The 15,833-nt window shown below is 48.1% G+C and overlaps 1 protein-coding gene across 10 annotated transcripts in view; it reads left to right on the forward strand.

Moving 5' to 3' along the window:
• The window catches only part of ARHGEF39 (Rho guanine nucleotide exchange factor 39), a 104,074-nt gene that overhangs the window by 13,382 nt on the left and 74,859 nt on the right, over nucleotides 1-15,833 (forward strand). For 7 of the 10 annotated variants that reach the window (XM_075914727.1, XM_075914726.1, XM_075914725.1 and 4 more), the window contains 2 exons: nucleotides 9,505-9,693; nucleotides 13,669-13,763. In XM_075914727.1, the coding sequence (XP_075770842.1) occupies nucleotides 9,556-9,693; nucleotides 13,669-13,763 (233 nt within the window). In that variant the 5' untranslated portion in view covers nucleotides 9,505-9,555. Of the gene's footprint in view, nucleotides 1-7,990; nucleotides 8,131-8,411; nucleotides 8,557-9,504; nucleotides 9,694-13,668; nucleotides 13,764-15,833 lie in introns of those variants that run through there. The other 3 variants (XM_075914732.1, XM_075914733.1, XM_014572128.3) reach the window with 3 other exon arrangements.

The following is a 15,833-nucleotide window of genomic DNA, read 5'->3' on the forward strand; positions in this document are numbered from 1 at the left end:
ACATCGCGACTCTCATTACCGTGAGTACACCTCGCCCCATCGTGATCGTTCACACTCCTTCACGAGGCACTCACCAACCTTATCTCCAGAGCGACGTCAATTATACTCGCAACTGCCAACGACCCAAGACTCTATCCTGCTGGCCCAACGTCCCCCAACACCCACCGGGGATGAGTTAACAACTTCGGTCACGCACGGCGACATCAATCAGTCACCCGTCGCAGAGCAGCAACCCGCACCTTCCCCAACAGATGTTTCTTCCTCTTCCCCAGATGACGTGGTTTTTAACGATGAACCTGCGCTCGTGGATGATTATAAGCAGTTCTATGAACTTTTTAAGCGGGTAGCATATTTGCAAAATCTGCATACCTCCGAGGTGCCTCAGAAGCAACATGCCCTTCTCAGAAATCTACAACACTCTAATAAGCCGAAACTCGCTCTCCTCTTTGATGCCGCGATCCTTGAGATAGCTAACGACATCTGGCAGACCCCGGCATCTGTGCCTCCTACTAACAAACACACGGACAGGAATACTTTATTGAATCCAAAGACACGGAATTTCTTTTTATGCACCCCACTCCAAATTCCATCGTCGTCGACATAGCTCAGCAAAGGGCGAAGTCTGCACAATCAAGGAACTCTGCCGCGGACAAGGAATCCAAGCGCCTGGATTTGCTCGGGAGGAAGGTATACTCCTCGGCCACAGCCACATTGAGGATGGCCAATTATTCCACCCAACTCGCCAATCACGACTTCGAAAATTACTCGAAGTTGGTACCCCTAATTCAACACTTACCAGATTCCAAGCGGGACACACTGAAATCTATCGTGCAGGAAAGTTACACAACAGCCCGTAATGCACTCCAGATATCGCTGGATATTGCCGACTCGGCCTCCCGCACTACAGCGACATCGATCGTCATGCGACATGCCTCGTGGCTCCACCTTGCTTCGGTACCAAAAGATCTACAACCCAAGGTGGAGGACCTTCCATTTGATCGGGCTTCCTTGTTTGCCCAGAACACTGACCAGGTGTTCCATTCTGGAAAAGACTCCCAAACTACTCTAAGAACCCTCAGGATGTACACTCCACCTTTCAGGCGCAGGAGGGCATGGCCCTACGACCAACAGAAACAAAGGCAGTGCCCCCAACGTCGCCGCCAGCAACCTAATAAACAGCAGAGTCACCAACAACCTCGGCAGCAGGTTTAACACCCTTGTCGAGGGTCTGTGCACCACCCCCCTATTGGAGCCTTCGTCGCGAGTAACCAAGCTTTTCCACCGCCGCCTAAACCCTTATTGCCATCGCTGATTCGCCATCACCACGGACCGTTGGGTCAGGGAGATCGTAACCTCTGGACTCGCCATTCCCTTCTCCACTCTACCTTCCTCCAACCCCCCATCCCCGTCCCTTTTCAGGGACCCCTCTCACGATCTTCTGTTGCGTCAGGAGGTCATGCACCTACTTACCATCGGAGCAGTAGAAGAAGTTCCCTCCCAGTTCCGGGGCAGAGGTTTCTATTCCCGGTACTTCCTCACCGAGAAGAAGTCCGGTGGATGGAGACCGATCCTGGATCTTCGCGGCCTCAACTGCCACCTGCGAAAACAAAAATTCAGAATGGTTACTTTGGGCTCCATCATCCCAGCACTACACAAAGGGGATTGGTTCGCGTCCCTCGACCTCCAGAACGCATATTTCCATATTGCCGTCCATCCCGCTCACAGGAGGTTTCTACGCTTTACTGTAGACAGCGATCATTACCAATACGCAGTGCTCCCCTTCGGCCTCTTCGCAGCCCCAAGAGTGTTCTCAAAGACCCTGGCAGTCGTAGCTGCGTACCTTCGTCGGGCAGGCATTACCATCTTTCCCTATCTCAACGACTGCCTCCTCACGGGCCCTTCCATACAAGAGACCGAGACTGCAGTTACAGTTACAAGAGGTATTTTCGAGGCTCTTGGACTAATCATCAATCTCCCAAAATCCTCTCTGGTTCCCACGCAAACCATCAAATTCATCGGAGCCAGACTGAACTCTATAACCGCTATGGCGTACCTACCCATGGACAGAGCCGACGTCATCCGAGATCTAGCGAACGTCTGTCTTACTGCTCCGGCAGTATCGTGCCTTACCTGCCTGAAGCTGTTAGGCCACATGGCTTCTACCACGTACGTCATAGCGCACGCTCGCCTTCGTATGCGGTACCTGCAACATTGGCTTCTCGCAACAAACAAACCCGGTATTACCAATGTCCACACACTCACCCATGTTCCGACCCATGTCAAGGACTCGCTTGCGTGGTGGCTCCATCCTGCCAATACTCTTGCCGGTGTCCCATTTCGTGTTCAACCCCCGTCAATCAAGCTTACCACAGACGCGTCCCATGTAGGCTGGGGAGCACACATACTGCAACATCGGGTTCAAGGCTTATGGTCCCACCAGGAATCCCTAATCCATATAAATTTCCTGGAGCTCAGAGCGGTTTTCAACGCTTGCCGCCACTTTGTCCACCAGATCCAGGGAACCACACTACAGGTCCTCATGGACAACATATGCACCATATACTATATAAATCAACAAGGCGGAGCCAGATCCAGAACTTTGTGTGCGGAATCAGTACGCCTTTGGAATTGGGCGATTCGCCACAATGTCATGCTCACAGCTTCCTACCTCCCCAGCAGGATCAATACCATTGCGGATGCACTCAGCAGATCCTTCCAATCCCAACACGAATGGGAAGTGCTCGATTATGTAGCCCACAACCTTTTTCAACGGTGGGGCTATCCAGAAATCGACCTCTTTGCCACTCGCGACAACAAGAAGTGTCGCTATGACTGCTCGAGAGTGGGCATAGGCAAGCAATCGAAGGGAGATGCCTTCCTGCTCAATTGGGGGACATATCCTCTCCTATATGCCTTTCCCCCAATTCCCCTGATATCCCGGGTAATAGGGAAAATACTATCTGATGCAGCGACAGTAATCCTGGTGGCTCCCTTTTGGCTGATGCAGCTCATGCAGATGTCAATATCGCGACCTCAGTGACTTTCACAGCTGAGCAACCTGCTCTCGCAACAACGCAGCAATCTCCTCCATCCAAACATCGATCATTTGCACCTGACAGCTTGGCTCCTAACTGGCTCCAAGGCCTAGAGCTGACCTGCTCCCAAGCAGTCAGAGATGTACTGGTACAAAGCATACGCCAGAGCACTCAGAAATCCTACCTCTATAAGTGGCGTCGCTTCTATGCTTGGTGCCAATCACAGACCATTGATCCTCCCGAGGCACATATCCAATGCATCCTAAACTATATGCTTCATTTACAGACGCAAGGCTTGGCGGTTGCTTCCCTAAGAGTGCATCTGGCAGCGATTTCAGCCTTTCACACTCGGATAGAGGGTTTTTCCGTCTTCTCACACCCACTCACGAAGAGATTCTTTAAGGGTATTTCTAATCTCTACCCATCGCACAGGCCTATCGCAGAACCTTGGGACCTTACCTTTGTACTGGATACTCTTACTCGCCCACCATTTGAACCCCTCGCAACTTATGATTTGCAAACTCACTATCAAAGTTGCCTTTCTCCTTGCAATCACTTCAGCCTGTCGAGTTTCTGAGCTCGCGGCACTCTCCGCCGATCCTCTCTACACACTCTTCACTCAACACAATGTCTCCCTGAGCTGTCACCCCACCTTCGTGCCAAAAGTTAATTCATCATTCCACATCAATGAGCCTATGGTTTTTTCTACCTTTTACCCTAAACCACATGCTACACCTGACGAAGCGCGCCTGCATACGTTAGACGTCAGAAGGGCGCTGGCATTCTACTTGGACAGAACACGTCCCTTCAGGAAGTCCCCGCGATTGCTATTATCAGTGGCGACCCGTTCTAAAGGTCATCAGCTATCATCACAACGCATATCGTCCCATATCGTTAACTGTATCTCTCGCTGTTACACCCTTAGGGGCAGGGCTCTACCCTGTCCACCAACAGCACACTCAACCAGGAGCATGGCTGCCTCCACAGCATTCCTGAAGAACGTCCCCTTACGTGACATATGCCGTGCAGCGACTTGGTCGTCGTCATCCACGTTTCCTCAACGCTATGCCCTTGACCGTCTCAGAGCTGCGGATGTGGCAGTCACTCAGGCAGTCCTTTCATCTGTGCGCAAATAATTCCGAAGCACGATCAATTGTCAGGGTGACTGCTTCATACTCACCTGTAGTGGAGCACGCACGGGGACATCACTCGAAGAAGAAGAAATTGTTACTCACCTTGTGCAGTAACATCTGTTCTTCGAGATATGTCCCCCCCGTGGGTGCTCCACGACCTGCCCTCCTCCCTGCTTCGGAGCTCTTGTCTTTCTCTTTTTCAGATGCTCCGGCTAGGAGGAACTGGCACGTCGGACCGCGCGATGCAGAAAAGGCGCAAACGCCGCGGGGCACTCTGCGCATGCGCGGTCCTCCGGAGGAGGCTACTGCTAGTGAAAACTTTCCGGATTGCGGCGCCGGGACGAGCCCGACACCTGTAGTGGAGCACCCACGGGACACACATCTCGAAGAACAGATGTTACTGCACAAGGTGAGTAACAATTTCTTCTTCAGATGACCGGAGTTTTGAGTTTAGGATGTGCAGACACAAAATAAATAGGGGGGGAAGGAAAAAAAGGGGGGGCGGGAAACAAGGAGAAGAGTGTATGGAAATATCAAAGGGAAAAACGAGTAGGCAGAATTGGCAATCTATAAACACCTGAAGATTGGATAGTTGAAAAGAAACTGTAATAGATAGGAAGGGTACTAATGCTAGAATCTACATGGACAAAGAGCTGTTTGCACTTTCTTTGAATGTTATGTTGATAATATCCCAACCATTCCTCATCATGATTGAGGCCATCAGCATGAGAATTGAATTTGTGGATGAATTGTAATTCCAACACCTCTCTGTGTATTTGACTTGTAGAATTGGTTTGTGATAAGACCACCATCTGGAGATCTTTTAAAGTGTGACTAGGTAGATTAAAGTGTTCTCCAACACGTTTTTGTATGTTCCCTTTACGTATAATTGATCTGTGTCCATTGATTCTTTCCCGTAGGGACTGTCCTGTTTGTTCAATATATATAGCAGAGGGGCATTGCTGGCATTTGATGGCATAGATCAAATTATTGGATGTGCAATTGAATGATCTTCTGACTTGGTAGCTTATATTGTTGGCTCCAGTAATTAATTCACTTGTATAGATGTGTGGCCAGAGTTGGGACCACGGCTGATTGCAAGGCTGGGTTCCTGGATGTTTATGATGTGGCTGTGTAGCATGGTTACTGGAAAGGATTCGTTTCAGGTTGGGGGGTTGTTTGTGAGCAAGAATGGGCTTTTCCCCAAAGGCCTCTGAGAGTGAGGGATCATTTTCCAAGATGGGTTACAGATTGTCTATAATGCGTTGGAGGGGTTTGAATTGTGGACTGTAGGTAATAATAAGTTCTGTTGTTCTCCCTTTTGGGTCTGTCTTGAAGAAGTTCATGTCTGGGTACTCTTTTGGCTCTGTCAATCTGTTTTTTCACTTCTCCAGGTGGGTATTTCAGTTTTAGGAATGCTCTATAAAGATCCTGTAGGTGTTTGTCTCTGTCTGTGGGATCACAGCAAATCCAGTTGTATCTTAGGGCTTGGCTGTATACAATGTTGGCATATTGTGGTGCCATGCAGGTGCCCATAGCTGTGCCGCTGACTTGGAGATACAAATTGTCTCCAAATTGGAAGTTGTTATGGGTGAGGACAAATTCACAGAGCTCTGTAATCAGGTGTACTTGTTATTACCTATAGTCCACAACTCAAACCCCTCTAATGCAGAAGATTGAGAGGGGACATGATAATAGCTTTCACGTACCTAAAAGGTTTTTATAAGGAGGAGAGAGAAATATTAACTTTCTTAACCTCTGATGATAGGACAAGAAGCAATGGGCTTAAATTGCAGCAAGGGTGGTTTAGGTTGGACGTTGGAAAAACTTACTAACTATCAGGGTGGTTAAGCACTGGAATAAATTGCCCTGGGAAATTGTAGAATCTCCATCACTGGAGATTTTTAAGAGGAGGTTAGAGAGACACCTGTCAGTTGGTCTAGAGCAGTGGTCCCCAACGCGGTGCCCATGGGTGCCGTGGCACCCACTGGGCCATTTCTGTGTGCCCGCCGAGTGATCGGGGCTGCCCCCGCCCCCGGGTGCACGGCGCATGGGCAGCGCCGCACATGAGCGGCCCCGCCATCAGGCGCGCGGCACATGGGCGCTGCTAGCTCTTGGGCACATGGCACAGGCGCCAGCCCCGGGCACGCAGCGCATGGGTGGTGGCGGCCCCGCCCCTGGGTGCACGGGACATGGGCTGTTCTGGCCCCGGGCACGCGGCATATGGGCAGCCCCAACCCTTGAGCTTGCAGCACAGTTGCAGCACCAGCCCCGGGAGGGCGGCGCATGGGTGGCGCCAGCTCCGGGCATGCAGTGTATGTGTGGCCCCACCCACGGGCGCATGTGTGGCCCTGCCCCCGGGTGCCCAGCATGTGAGCGGCCCTGCCCCTGGGCGCCCGGCAGCCCCAAAAGGTTGGGGACCACTGGTCTAGAGGATGGTGCTTTGTTTTGCCATAGGTGCAGGGGACTGGACTTGATGACCTCCTGTACCTTCCAGGTCTATGATTCCATGAGGAAAGTTGAAATCCTCTATTATTGTGGGGTTTTTTTCCTCCCCGCCTACCCCAACCTCAGGAACCACTGACCCATAGAAAAATATCAGTCACAAGTCACATACTATCCTATGCTTGTTGAGGGGAGGTTTGGTGCTTTCCCCTACAGCAGGGTGAGGCTGGGGCTCATGGCTCCAGCCCTGCGTAGGGATGCGGAGGCTTGGGGTGGGGTCAGAAATGAAGGGGCAAGAGCAGGGGATCTGGGTGCAGAAGGGGATGAGGACTCTGGATTGATGTGCAGGCTTTGGGGTGGGGTTGGGGATGATGAGTTTGGGGTTCAAGAGTGGTTTGTGGCTAGGGTCAAGGCATTTGTAATGCGGGAGTGGGCTGAGGCCCGGGACAGGGATTTGAGGTGCAGGTGCAGGCTTTGGGAGGGAGTTTGTATGTGGTAAGTAATGTTTCCTGTAATTTTTTCCATCCATTTGTTGAATACATTTTGTTATGTGCAGTGCGGGATGTGCACAACCAGTGGAATCAAAAAGGCTGTATATTTTTCAAAGTTGCCATATGGATAATTACTGCATCTGGGACAGCCTAAGCATTTTGGAACTCACAACTCAAAGAATTTAAATGTAATTGTAAGAAAATTAAAATTATGAAAAGCATGGACCTGTCAAAACACTAAAATACCACACTTTGAAAAAAGATTACAGACAATATATGTGCATTGCAGAAAGTACCAAATAGTAACAACCACTATAATGCAAGTACATGTTGGGAGGTGAATGTGAAAGAGACAGACTGTAGGGCTACGTCTACACTGGCATGATTTTCCGGAAATGCTTTTAACGGAAAAGGTTTTCCGTTAAAAGTATTTCCGGAAAAGCGCGTCTAGATTGGCAGGACGCTTTTCCGGAAAAGCACTTTTTCCGGAAAAGCGTCCGGACCAATCTAGACGCGCTTTTCTGCAAAAAAGCCCCGATTGTCATTTTCGCGATCGGGGCTTTTTTGTGGAAAACACTACTGTGTTGTCTACACTGGCCCTTTTCTGAAACAGTTTTCCGGGAAAAGACTTTTGCCCGAACGGGAGCAGCATAGTTTTTCCGGAAAAGCACTGATGATTTTACATTAGATCGTCAGTGCTTTTCCGGAAATTCAAGCGGCCAGTGTAGACAGCTGACTAGTTTTTCCGGAAAAGCGGCTGATTTTCCGGAATAACTTGCCAGTGTAGACATAGCTCACATGTATGACAGACTAAGCATGTAAATGCTGGCTGCAGCTGGGTAAGTTTCTGAGATGTCATGTTCTGTCTCTTCAGTACACACTGAAAGCTCTTCTGCTCTGTTCCTGAGTCCTCTTGTCTCCTCTCCCCTGCTCTGTGATGATGGGGGACATGGGTAAGAAGACAAAGAGAAAGAGAGACTCTGTGTGCGCATGCAATCACACAGTGTGTGTGCTGACTAGTGCTGGGTAAGTTTCTGAGAGACTCCATGGGCTGTCTCTTTAAGATACTCACTGAAAGCTCTCTTGCCCTGTTCCTGAGCCCTTTTGTCTCCAACCCCAGCTTTGCAGAGATGGGGCATATGGCTGGGGGGGGGGGGGGGGGGGGGATGATGTAAACTTGCTGTTGGAGAAATCTTAGAAATAATGCTCTGCCTCCTCAGAAAAAGGAAATTAGTCACTAACTGTTCAGACTTCAGATGTCAGAGGCCTCTTGAGCCAAGCTGTGTCCCCTCTCCTTTGCTTTGCAGAGAGGGGGTCCAGGGTGCATGCTGACATCAGCACTTCCCTCTTCTCCCCCTCCCTCAACTCTGCACAGCTAGCTGGAGGGTGCAGGAAGTAGCTGCAGGAGAGAGCAACATGGAAGCCTAAGTGTGCAGTTTACAGGGAACACAGGTGGGAAGAGGTTCTTACCTGGGCAGGGTGTTTGAGGTGGGGGTGCAAGCTGTGCCCTGGCGGTGCTTACCTATGAGAACATGACCTATGAAGCCAGGTTTCATGAACTGGGCTTGTTTAGTTTGGAAAAAAGAAGATTAAGGGGGGACATGATAGCGGTTTTCAAATATCTAAAAGGCTGTCACTGGAGGAAGGAGAACATTTGTTCCTCTTGGTTTCTGAGGACAGGACAAGGAGTAATGGACTTAAAGTGCAGCAGGGGAGGTTTAGATTGGACATTAGGAAAAAATTCCTAACTGTCAGGGTGGTCAAATATTGGAATAAATTGGAGGTGGTGGAATCTCCCTCTTTGGAGATATTTAAGAACAGGTTAGATAGATATCTGTCAGGGATGGTGTAGGTGGAGCTTGGTCCTGCCTTGAGGGCGGGGGGCTGGACTCGATGACCTCTCGAGGTCCCTTCCAGTCCTATGATTCTATGACGCCTCCTAGTTAATGGTGCAAGGGGCTAAGGCAGCCTCCCTACCTGCCTGCTTTAGCCCTGCACCACTCCTGGAAGTGGCTGCCATGTCCAGCCCCTAGGCAAAAGAGCCAGGCGGTTCTGCACAGTGCACGCCACCCACCCCCTAAGCACCACTATTGCGATTCCTATTGGCCAGAGTTCCTAGCTAATGGGAGCTACAGTGCTGGCACTGCTAGCGGGGACAACAGGTGAAGCTTCTCTGATCTTCCGTGTGTTTGGGTGCCGCAAGGACATGCCACAGATCCTGGCCCACAACATGGAGATATGCTGCATGAAATTAAGCAGCAGGCTGCAACTAGCCTGCAGGCCAGAGGTTTCACACCCCTGCTCTACATAATGAAAGATAAACTGTAGCAGTGCACAAAATAACACTGCACAGGGAAGGTGTACTGTTGTCACAGGTGTTTCTGGCTTTTATTACTTCAGGTAAAGGTATCAGCTGTTTGCATCCTCACCCCTGATTCTGTCATAAGCATCATGCTACTTCAGCCTGCAGCTGCAGTCAACACTGTAGAAGAGCAGAGAGCCCGCTGGGAGTGGAAACGTAGCCGGACAGCCAAGGAACTGGTGAAAACGGAGCAGAAATACCTGGAGCAACTGGACTTGGTGACCACAGTGAGTATTAGGGCTGCCTGCCTCATGATGTAGTGGCACCCTGATATGTGGTAGCTCAGAGGCTGTTGGGCCCTTTTTTGCTATCCCCCTGTGACCAGTTCCCCTCCAGGTGCTATCTAGAAGTGGGATACCACTGAGTCTTCTGACTCACCAGCCTGTGCTGTCCTCTCACACTGTACCACTCTGACAAGCTGCGGACCTGCTTCTATCTTAACCACCAGCATTAACACAGGTAGGGACATAACTAGCTACAATTACATGTAGGCTGTCTGACTAGCCATTGCATGAACCAATAGTGGAAAGGCAGTAGACAGTAGCCTCCATCTTCCCAGGATGCACCTCCCTCTAGAGAATAAGCCCAAAATGATACCATCCTGTGTTGACCCCACACTTGTAATCCCCATATACCCGTCCCATGATCCCCCAGTTGAGGAACACTACTGTAAATCAATGAAGAAACCAGAGTGCTTCCTGTAATGATTTGTGAGAGCATCAGAAGGCTTCAACCTGTTAAGAAGTTGCTGCTTAATATTCTCTTTAAGTTAACAGGGTGGAGTTCCTTGAGTCTTTTGCTATAAGGTATATCTTCTAACGCTTTTAACATTCTTATGACTTCTCTGGACCTTCTCAAATCTATCAACATCCTCCTTCAATTGTGAGCACCAGAACTGAACACAGCTTTCCAGTAGTGGCTACCCCAGTGCAAAATACAAATATAAAAATTGCTTCTTGTACCACCCTGAAATTCCCCTTATTTATATAATACAGCACAAGGATCATAAGAGCTTTCAGCCAAAGCACTGATGTGGGAGCTTATGTTCAACTGATTATCCATCATCACCCTCAAATCTTCCAAGGATAGAATCATAGAATCATAGGACTGGAAGGGACCTCGAGAGGTCATCGAGTCCAGCCCCCCGCCCTCAAGGCAGGACCAAGCTCCGTCTACACCATCCCTGACAGATGTCTATCTAACCTGTTCTTAAATATCTCCAGAGAGGGAGATTCCACCACCTCCCTTGGCAATTTATTCCAATATTTGACCACCCTGACAGTTAGGAATTTTTTCCTAATGTCCACTCTAAACCTCCCCTGCTGCAAATTAAGCCCATTACTCCTTATCCTGTCCTCAGAAACCAAGAGGAACAAATTTTCTCCTTCCTCCTTGTGACACCCTCTTAGATATTTGAAAACCGCTATCATGTCCCCCCTTAATCTTCTTTTTTCCAAACTAAACAAGCCCAATTCATGAAGCCTGGCTTCATAGGTCATGTTCTCTAGACCTTTAATCATTCTTGTCGCTCTTCTCTGTACCCTTTCCAATTTCTCCACATCTTTCTTGAAATGTGGCGCCCAGAACTGGACACAGTACTCCAGCTGAGGCCTAACTAGTGCAGAGTAGAGCGGCAGAATGACTTCACGAGTTTTGCTTACAACACACCTGTTGATACAACCTAGAATCATATTTGCTTTTTTTGCAACAGCATCACACCGTTGACTCATATTCAACTTGTGGTCCACAATGACCCCTAGATCCCTTTCCGCCATGCTCCTTCCTAGACAGTCGCTTCCCATCTTGTATGTATGGAACTGATTGTTCCTTCCTAAGTGGAGCACTTTGCATTTCTCTTTATTAAACCTCATGCTGTTTACCTCTGACCATTTCTCTAACTTGCTATGGTCATTTTGAATTATGTCCCTATCCTCCAAAGAAGTTGCAACCCCACCCGGTTTGGTATCATCTGCAAAATTAATAAGCGTACTCTCTATCCCAATATCTAAGTCATTTATGAAGATATTGAACAGTACGGGCCCCAAAACAGACCCTTGAGGAACTCCACTTGTTATCCCTTTCCAGCAGGATGTAGAACCGTTAACAACAACTCTCTGACTACGGTTATCCAGCCAATTATGCACCCACCTTATCGTGGCCCTATCTAAGTTATATTTGCCTAGTTTATCAATAAGAATATCATGCGAGACCGTATCAAATGCCTTACTAAAGTCTAGGTATATGACATCCACCGCTTCTCCCTTATCCACAAGGCTCGTTATCCTATCAAAGAAAGCTATCAGATTAGTTTGGCATGACTTGTTCTTCACAAACCCATGCTGGCTATTCCCTATCACTTTATTACCTTCCAAGTGTTTGCATATGATTTCCTTAATTATTTGCTCCATTATCTTCCCTGGGACAGACGTTAAACTGACCGGTCTGTAGTTTCCAGGGTTGTTCTTATTCCCCTTTTTATAGATGGGCACAATATTTGCCCTTTTCCAGTCTTCTGGAATCTCCCCTGTCTGCCATGATTTTTCAAAAATCATAGCTAAAGGCTCAGATACCTCCTCTATCAGCTCCTTGAGTATCCTGGGATGCATTTCATCAGGACCTGGTGACTTGCTGACATCTAACTTTCCTAAGTGATTTTTAACTTGTTCTTTGTGTATCCTGTCTTCTAAACTTACTCTCTCTCTGCTTGTATTCACTACATTAGGCACACCTCCAGACTTCTCGGTGAAGACCGAAACAAAGAAGTCATTGAGCATCTCTGCCATTTCCAAGTTTCCTGTTACTGCTTCTCCCTCCTCACTAAGCAGTGGGCCTACCCTGTCCTTGGTCTTCCTCTTGCTTTTAATGTATTTATAAAAGGTCTTCTTGTTTCCCTTTATAAATTAGATAAAATCTCCTAATTTGTTACCATCGCCTAGACTCTTTGCTCCTAACTACATAACTTTACATTTAACCACACTGAAACATATATTATTTACTTATATCCAGTTTGCCAAGTTATCCAGAAACTTCTGTGTCAGTAACCTGCCCTCTTCATTATTTACCATGCTCCCAATTTTTGTGTTATTTGTAAACTTTATTGATAATCATAGAACACTAGAACTGGAAGGAACCTCTAGAGGTCATCGAGTCCAGTCCCCTGCTCTCACGGCAGGACCCAGCACCATCTAGACCATTCCTGATAGATGTCTATCTAACATGCTCTTAAATATCTCCAGAGATGGAGATTCCACAATCTGCCTAGACAGCTTATTCCAGTGTTTAACCATCCTGACAGTTAGGAAGTTTTTCCTAATGTCCAGCTTAAACCTCCCTTGCTGCAGCTTAAGCCTATTGCTTCTTGTCTTATCCTCAGAGGCCAAGGAGAACAATTTTTCTCCCTCCTCCTTGTGACACCCTTTTAGATACCTGAAAACCACTATCATGTCTCCTCTCAGTTTTCTCCTTTCCAAAGCATTCAAGCCCAATTCTTTCAGTCTTCCTTCATAGGTCATGTTCTCAAGACCTTTAATCATTCTTCTTGTTCTTCTCTGGACCTTCTCCAATTTCTCCACATTGTTATTGAAATGTGGTGCTCAGAACTGACACAGTACCCCAATTGAGACCTAATCAGCGCATAGTAGAGCGGAAGAATGACTTCTCGTGTCTTGCTCACAACACTCCTGCTAATACATCCCAGAATCATATTTGGTTGTTTTGCAACAGCATCACACTGTTGACTCATATTTAGCTTGTAGTCCAATATGACCTCTAGATTCCTTTCTGCAGTACTCCTAGACAGTCGCTTCCCTTTCTGTATGTGTGAAACTGATTGTTCCTTCCTAAGTGGAGTACTTTGCATTTATCGTTATTAAACTTCATCCTATTTACCTCAGACCATTTCTCCAATTTGTCCAGATCATTTTGAATTATGACCCTATCCTCCAAAGCAATTGCAACCCCTTCCAAGGTTTGTATGATCTGCAAACTTAATAAGGCTACTTTCTGCTGATATCTAAATCGTTGATGAAGATATTGAACAGAACTGGTCCCAAAAAAGACCCCTGCAGAACCCCACTTATTATGCCCTTCCAACAGAATTGTGAATTGTTGTTGTGGAGGAGGGTCTCTGTTTCTTGGTATAACTGCTTCCATGTGTAGATTGTGGGAGATAACCCTTCTCTGTTCCTCTCTTTCTTGGTTAGTATTTTGTGGCAATTCTGAAGGCTAAAGGGACATTGCAGCCAGGTGTTCGGGAAGCCATCTTTGGGGTCCTGGAATCCATACATTACTCCAGCCAGTAAGTGATCTGCTTGACAGAATACCACACATGGGTGGGAGATGTGCTCAGGGAGCTGTGGACCCGTACAGGCAGTTCCCGGGTTACATGGATCCGACTTACATCGGATCCCTACTTACAAACGGGGTGAGGCAACCCCGCATTAGCTGCTTCCTCCCAGCAGACCAGGGAGACGCGAAGCTAGCGTCCCCCCACCCCCCCCACCTCCAGAACACCAGGGACACGCGGAGCGGTTTTTCTCAGCAGACACCTCAGCTTGAGAATAAAGGACTGAGGGAAGTGAGGTGTGGGAGAATAAAACTGAGCTCTGGAGAAATGTTTGGCTAGAGTTTCCCCTACAATATGTACCAGTTCCAACTTACATACAAATTCAACTTAAGAACAAACCTACAGTCCCTATCTTGTACGTAACCCGGGGACTGCCTGTACACATCAATCTAGACAGCCAAAATATTCATAGCTATGAGAAATTTCTGGTCCTCTTTTGAGTGGTGTCCCTGTGGGTGCTCCACTCAGGTCTCAATGCACCTTTGTGCCGGTGATTGGAGATTTTTGCCTAGCAGTGCCCTCCCACGTCGTGCATGTACAGTTGCTATCTCATGCAGTTTTCATCCATTAGCTGTGCATGGGGCATCAGACCCCCTCAGTTCCTTTTCTACCGTCCTTGGCAGAAGACGGAGTCACAGCAGTGCTCTCCTTTCAGACTGGAAAAATAAAAATAGTATAGTTAGTTTAGAGTTCATTAGTAGTTTTAATCAGTTTATAGTTAGTGTTCATTAGTTCTTGTCTGTTTAAAAAAACAACAACCCACCAACCCATTTTTGTTTTTGTTTCCCTTCTGATTTTTCTCCAAGTTTTTCTCTTCAAAATGCCAGGCTCTCCTGGTTTTAAGAAATGTGATTAATGCAGAGACTCGATGCCCGCATCTGATGGGCACACTTCATGCATGAAGTGTCTTGGCAAGGGCCATGTGGTGCAGAAGTGCCCACACTGCCAGAACATGATGGCTAGAACCAGAAAAGACCGAGAAATGAGACTAAAGAACTTCCTATGGGAGAAATCCCTGCAACCACCAGAGTCGTTAACGCCTCGTAAGAGGGCTATTTCATCACCCTCAAGGGTTTTCCGCGTGTCCTAGGCCTCTCCAGCATTATCTTTGCCATCCACATCCCATGCCACCCATTCACTGGTGCCATCTATTTCCGGCACCACACAGAAGCCACCACCACACAGAAGCCAACAGTGGCTACAAAGAGAGTGGAGCCAAAAAGGAAGTCTAGCTTCTCCGCACCGTTACCGCTCCTTGGTCGGCACTGATGAACTCTGATATGCCACCACCACTAGTGCCAATGGACACCTCGGCACCGAGTCAACATTCTGGTTCCCGCCAGTCGGAACATAAGCATGTCCTGGGATCAGAACCAATAAGGCTTCTCCTAAAACAGTTGACACCTAGCACCGAGTGCCACAGCCACGTGCACTATCTCCCTTGGTGCCGAGCACCTCTTTACCACCGCATTTTCCCAGAATCCACCAGCCTCATCCACACCAACAATCTTTAGAACATATTTCTTACCTACATCATCCTCACTGGGCATGGCACTGGACAGGAGAGCAGGTTTTCTTAACAGCACTCTTTGCCAATGGGTTCAATGACTTTGTGGCATTCCTCTCAGCGCTGACCACTATACCTCTCTCCGCAATACCCATGATTTAGTCACCTTTGGCCTTACCCACCACAGCTGTTCCAACCACAATGGTCCCCTTGGGAGCCCTGGAATCATTACCGCTCCCATTCTTCGCACAGTCACTGATCACGCGAGAGAGAGGTATCGACACCCGCACATACGATAACACGTTCTCTGGCTACCACTGCACACTCCTCACTGTCTCGTCCTCCACACTCACTTTCTGTAATGTCCCAGGCTGAGTCATTGGACGAAGATGACAAGTTACCTCATTCCGATTCGAACAGTTCCTCTCCGGTTCCACAGTCTTCCTCTTCTCCAGATGAGGCTGTCTTTCCCTCATCATCCTTTCTACCTGCAGACGACCTGAGGCAGTTTCAGG

The sequence above is a fragment of the Pelodiscus sinensis genome, unplaced genomic scaffold (genome assembly GCF_049634645.1).
Source record: "Pelodiscus sinensis isolate JC-2024 unplaced genomic scaffold, ASM4963464v1 ctg72, whole genome shotgun sequence".
Taxonomy (NCBI): Eukaryota; Metazoa; Chordata; order Testudines; family Trionychidae; genus Pelodiscus; species Pelodiscus sinensis.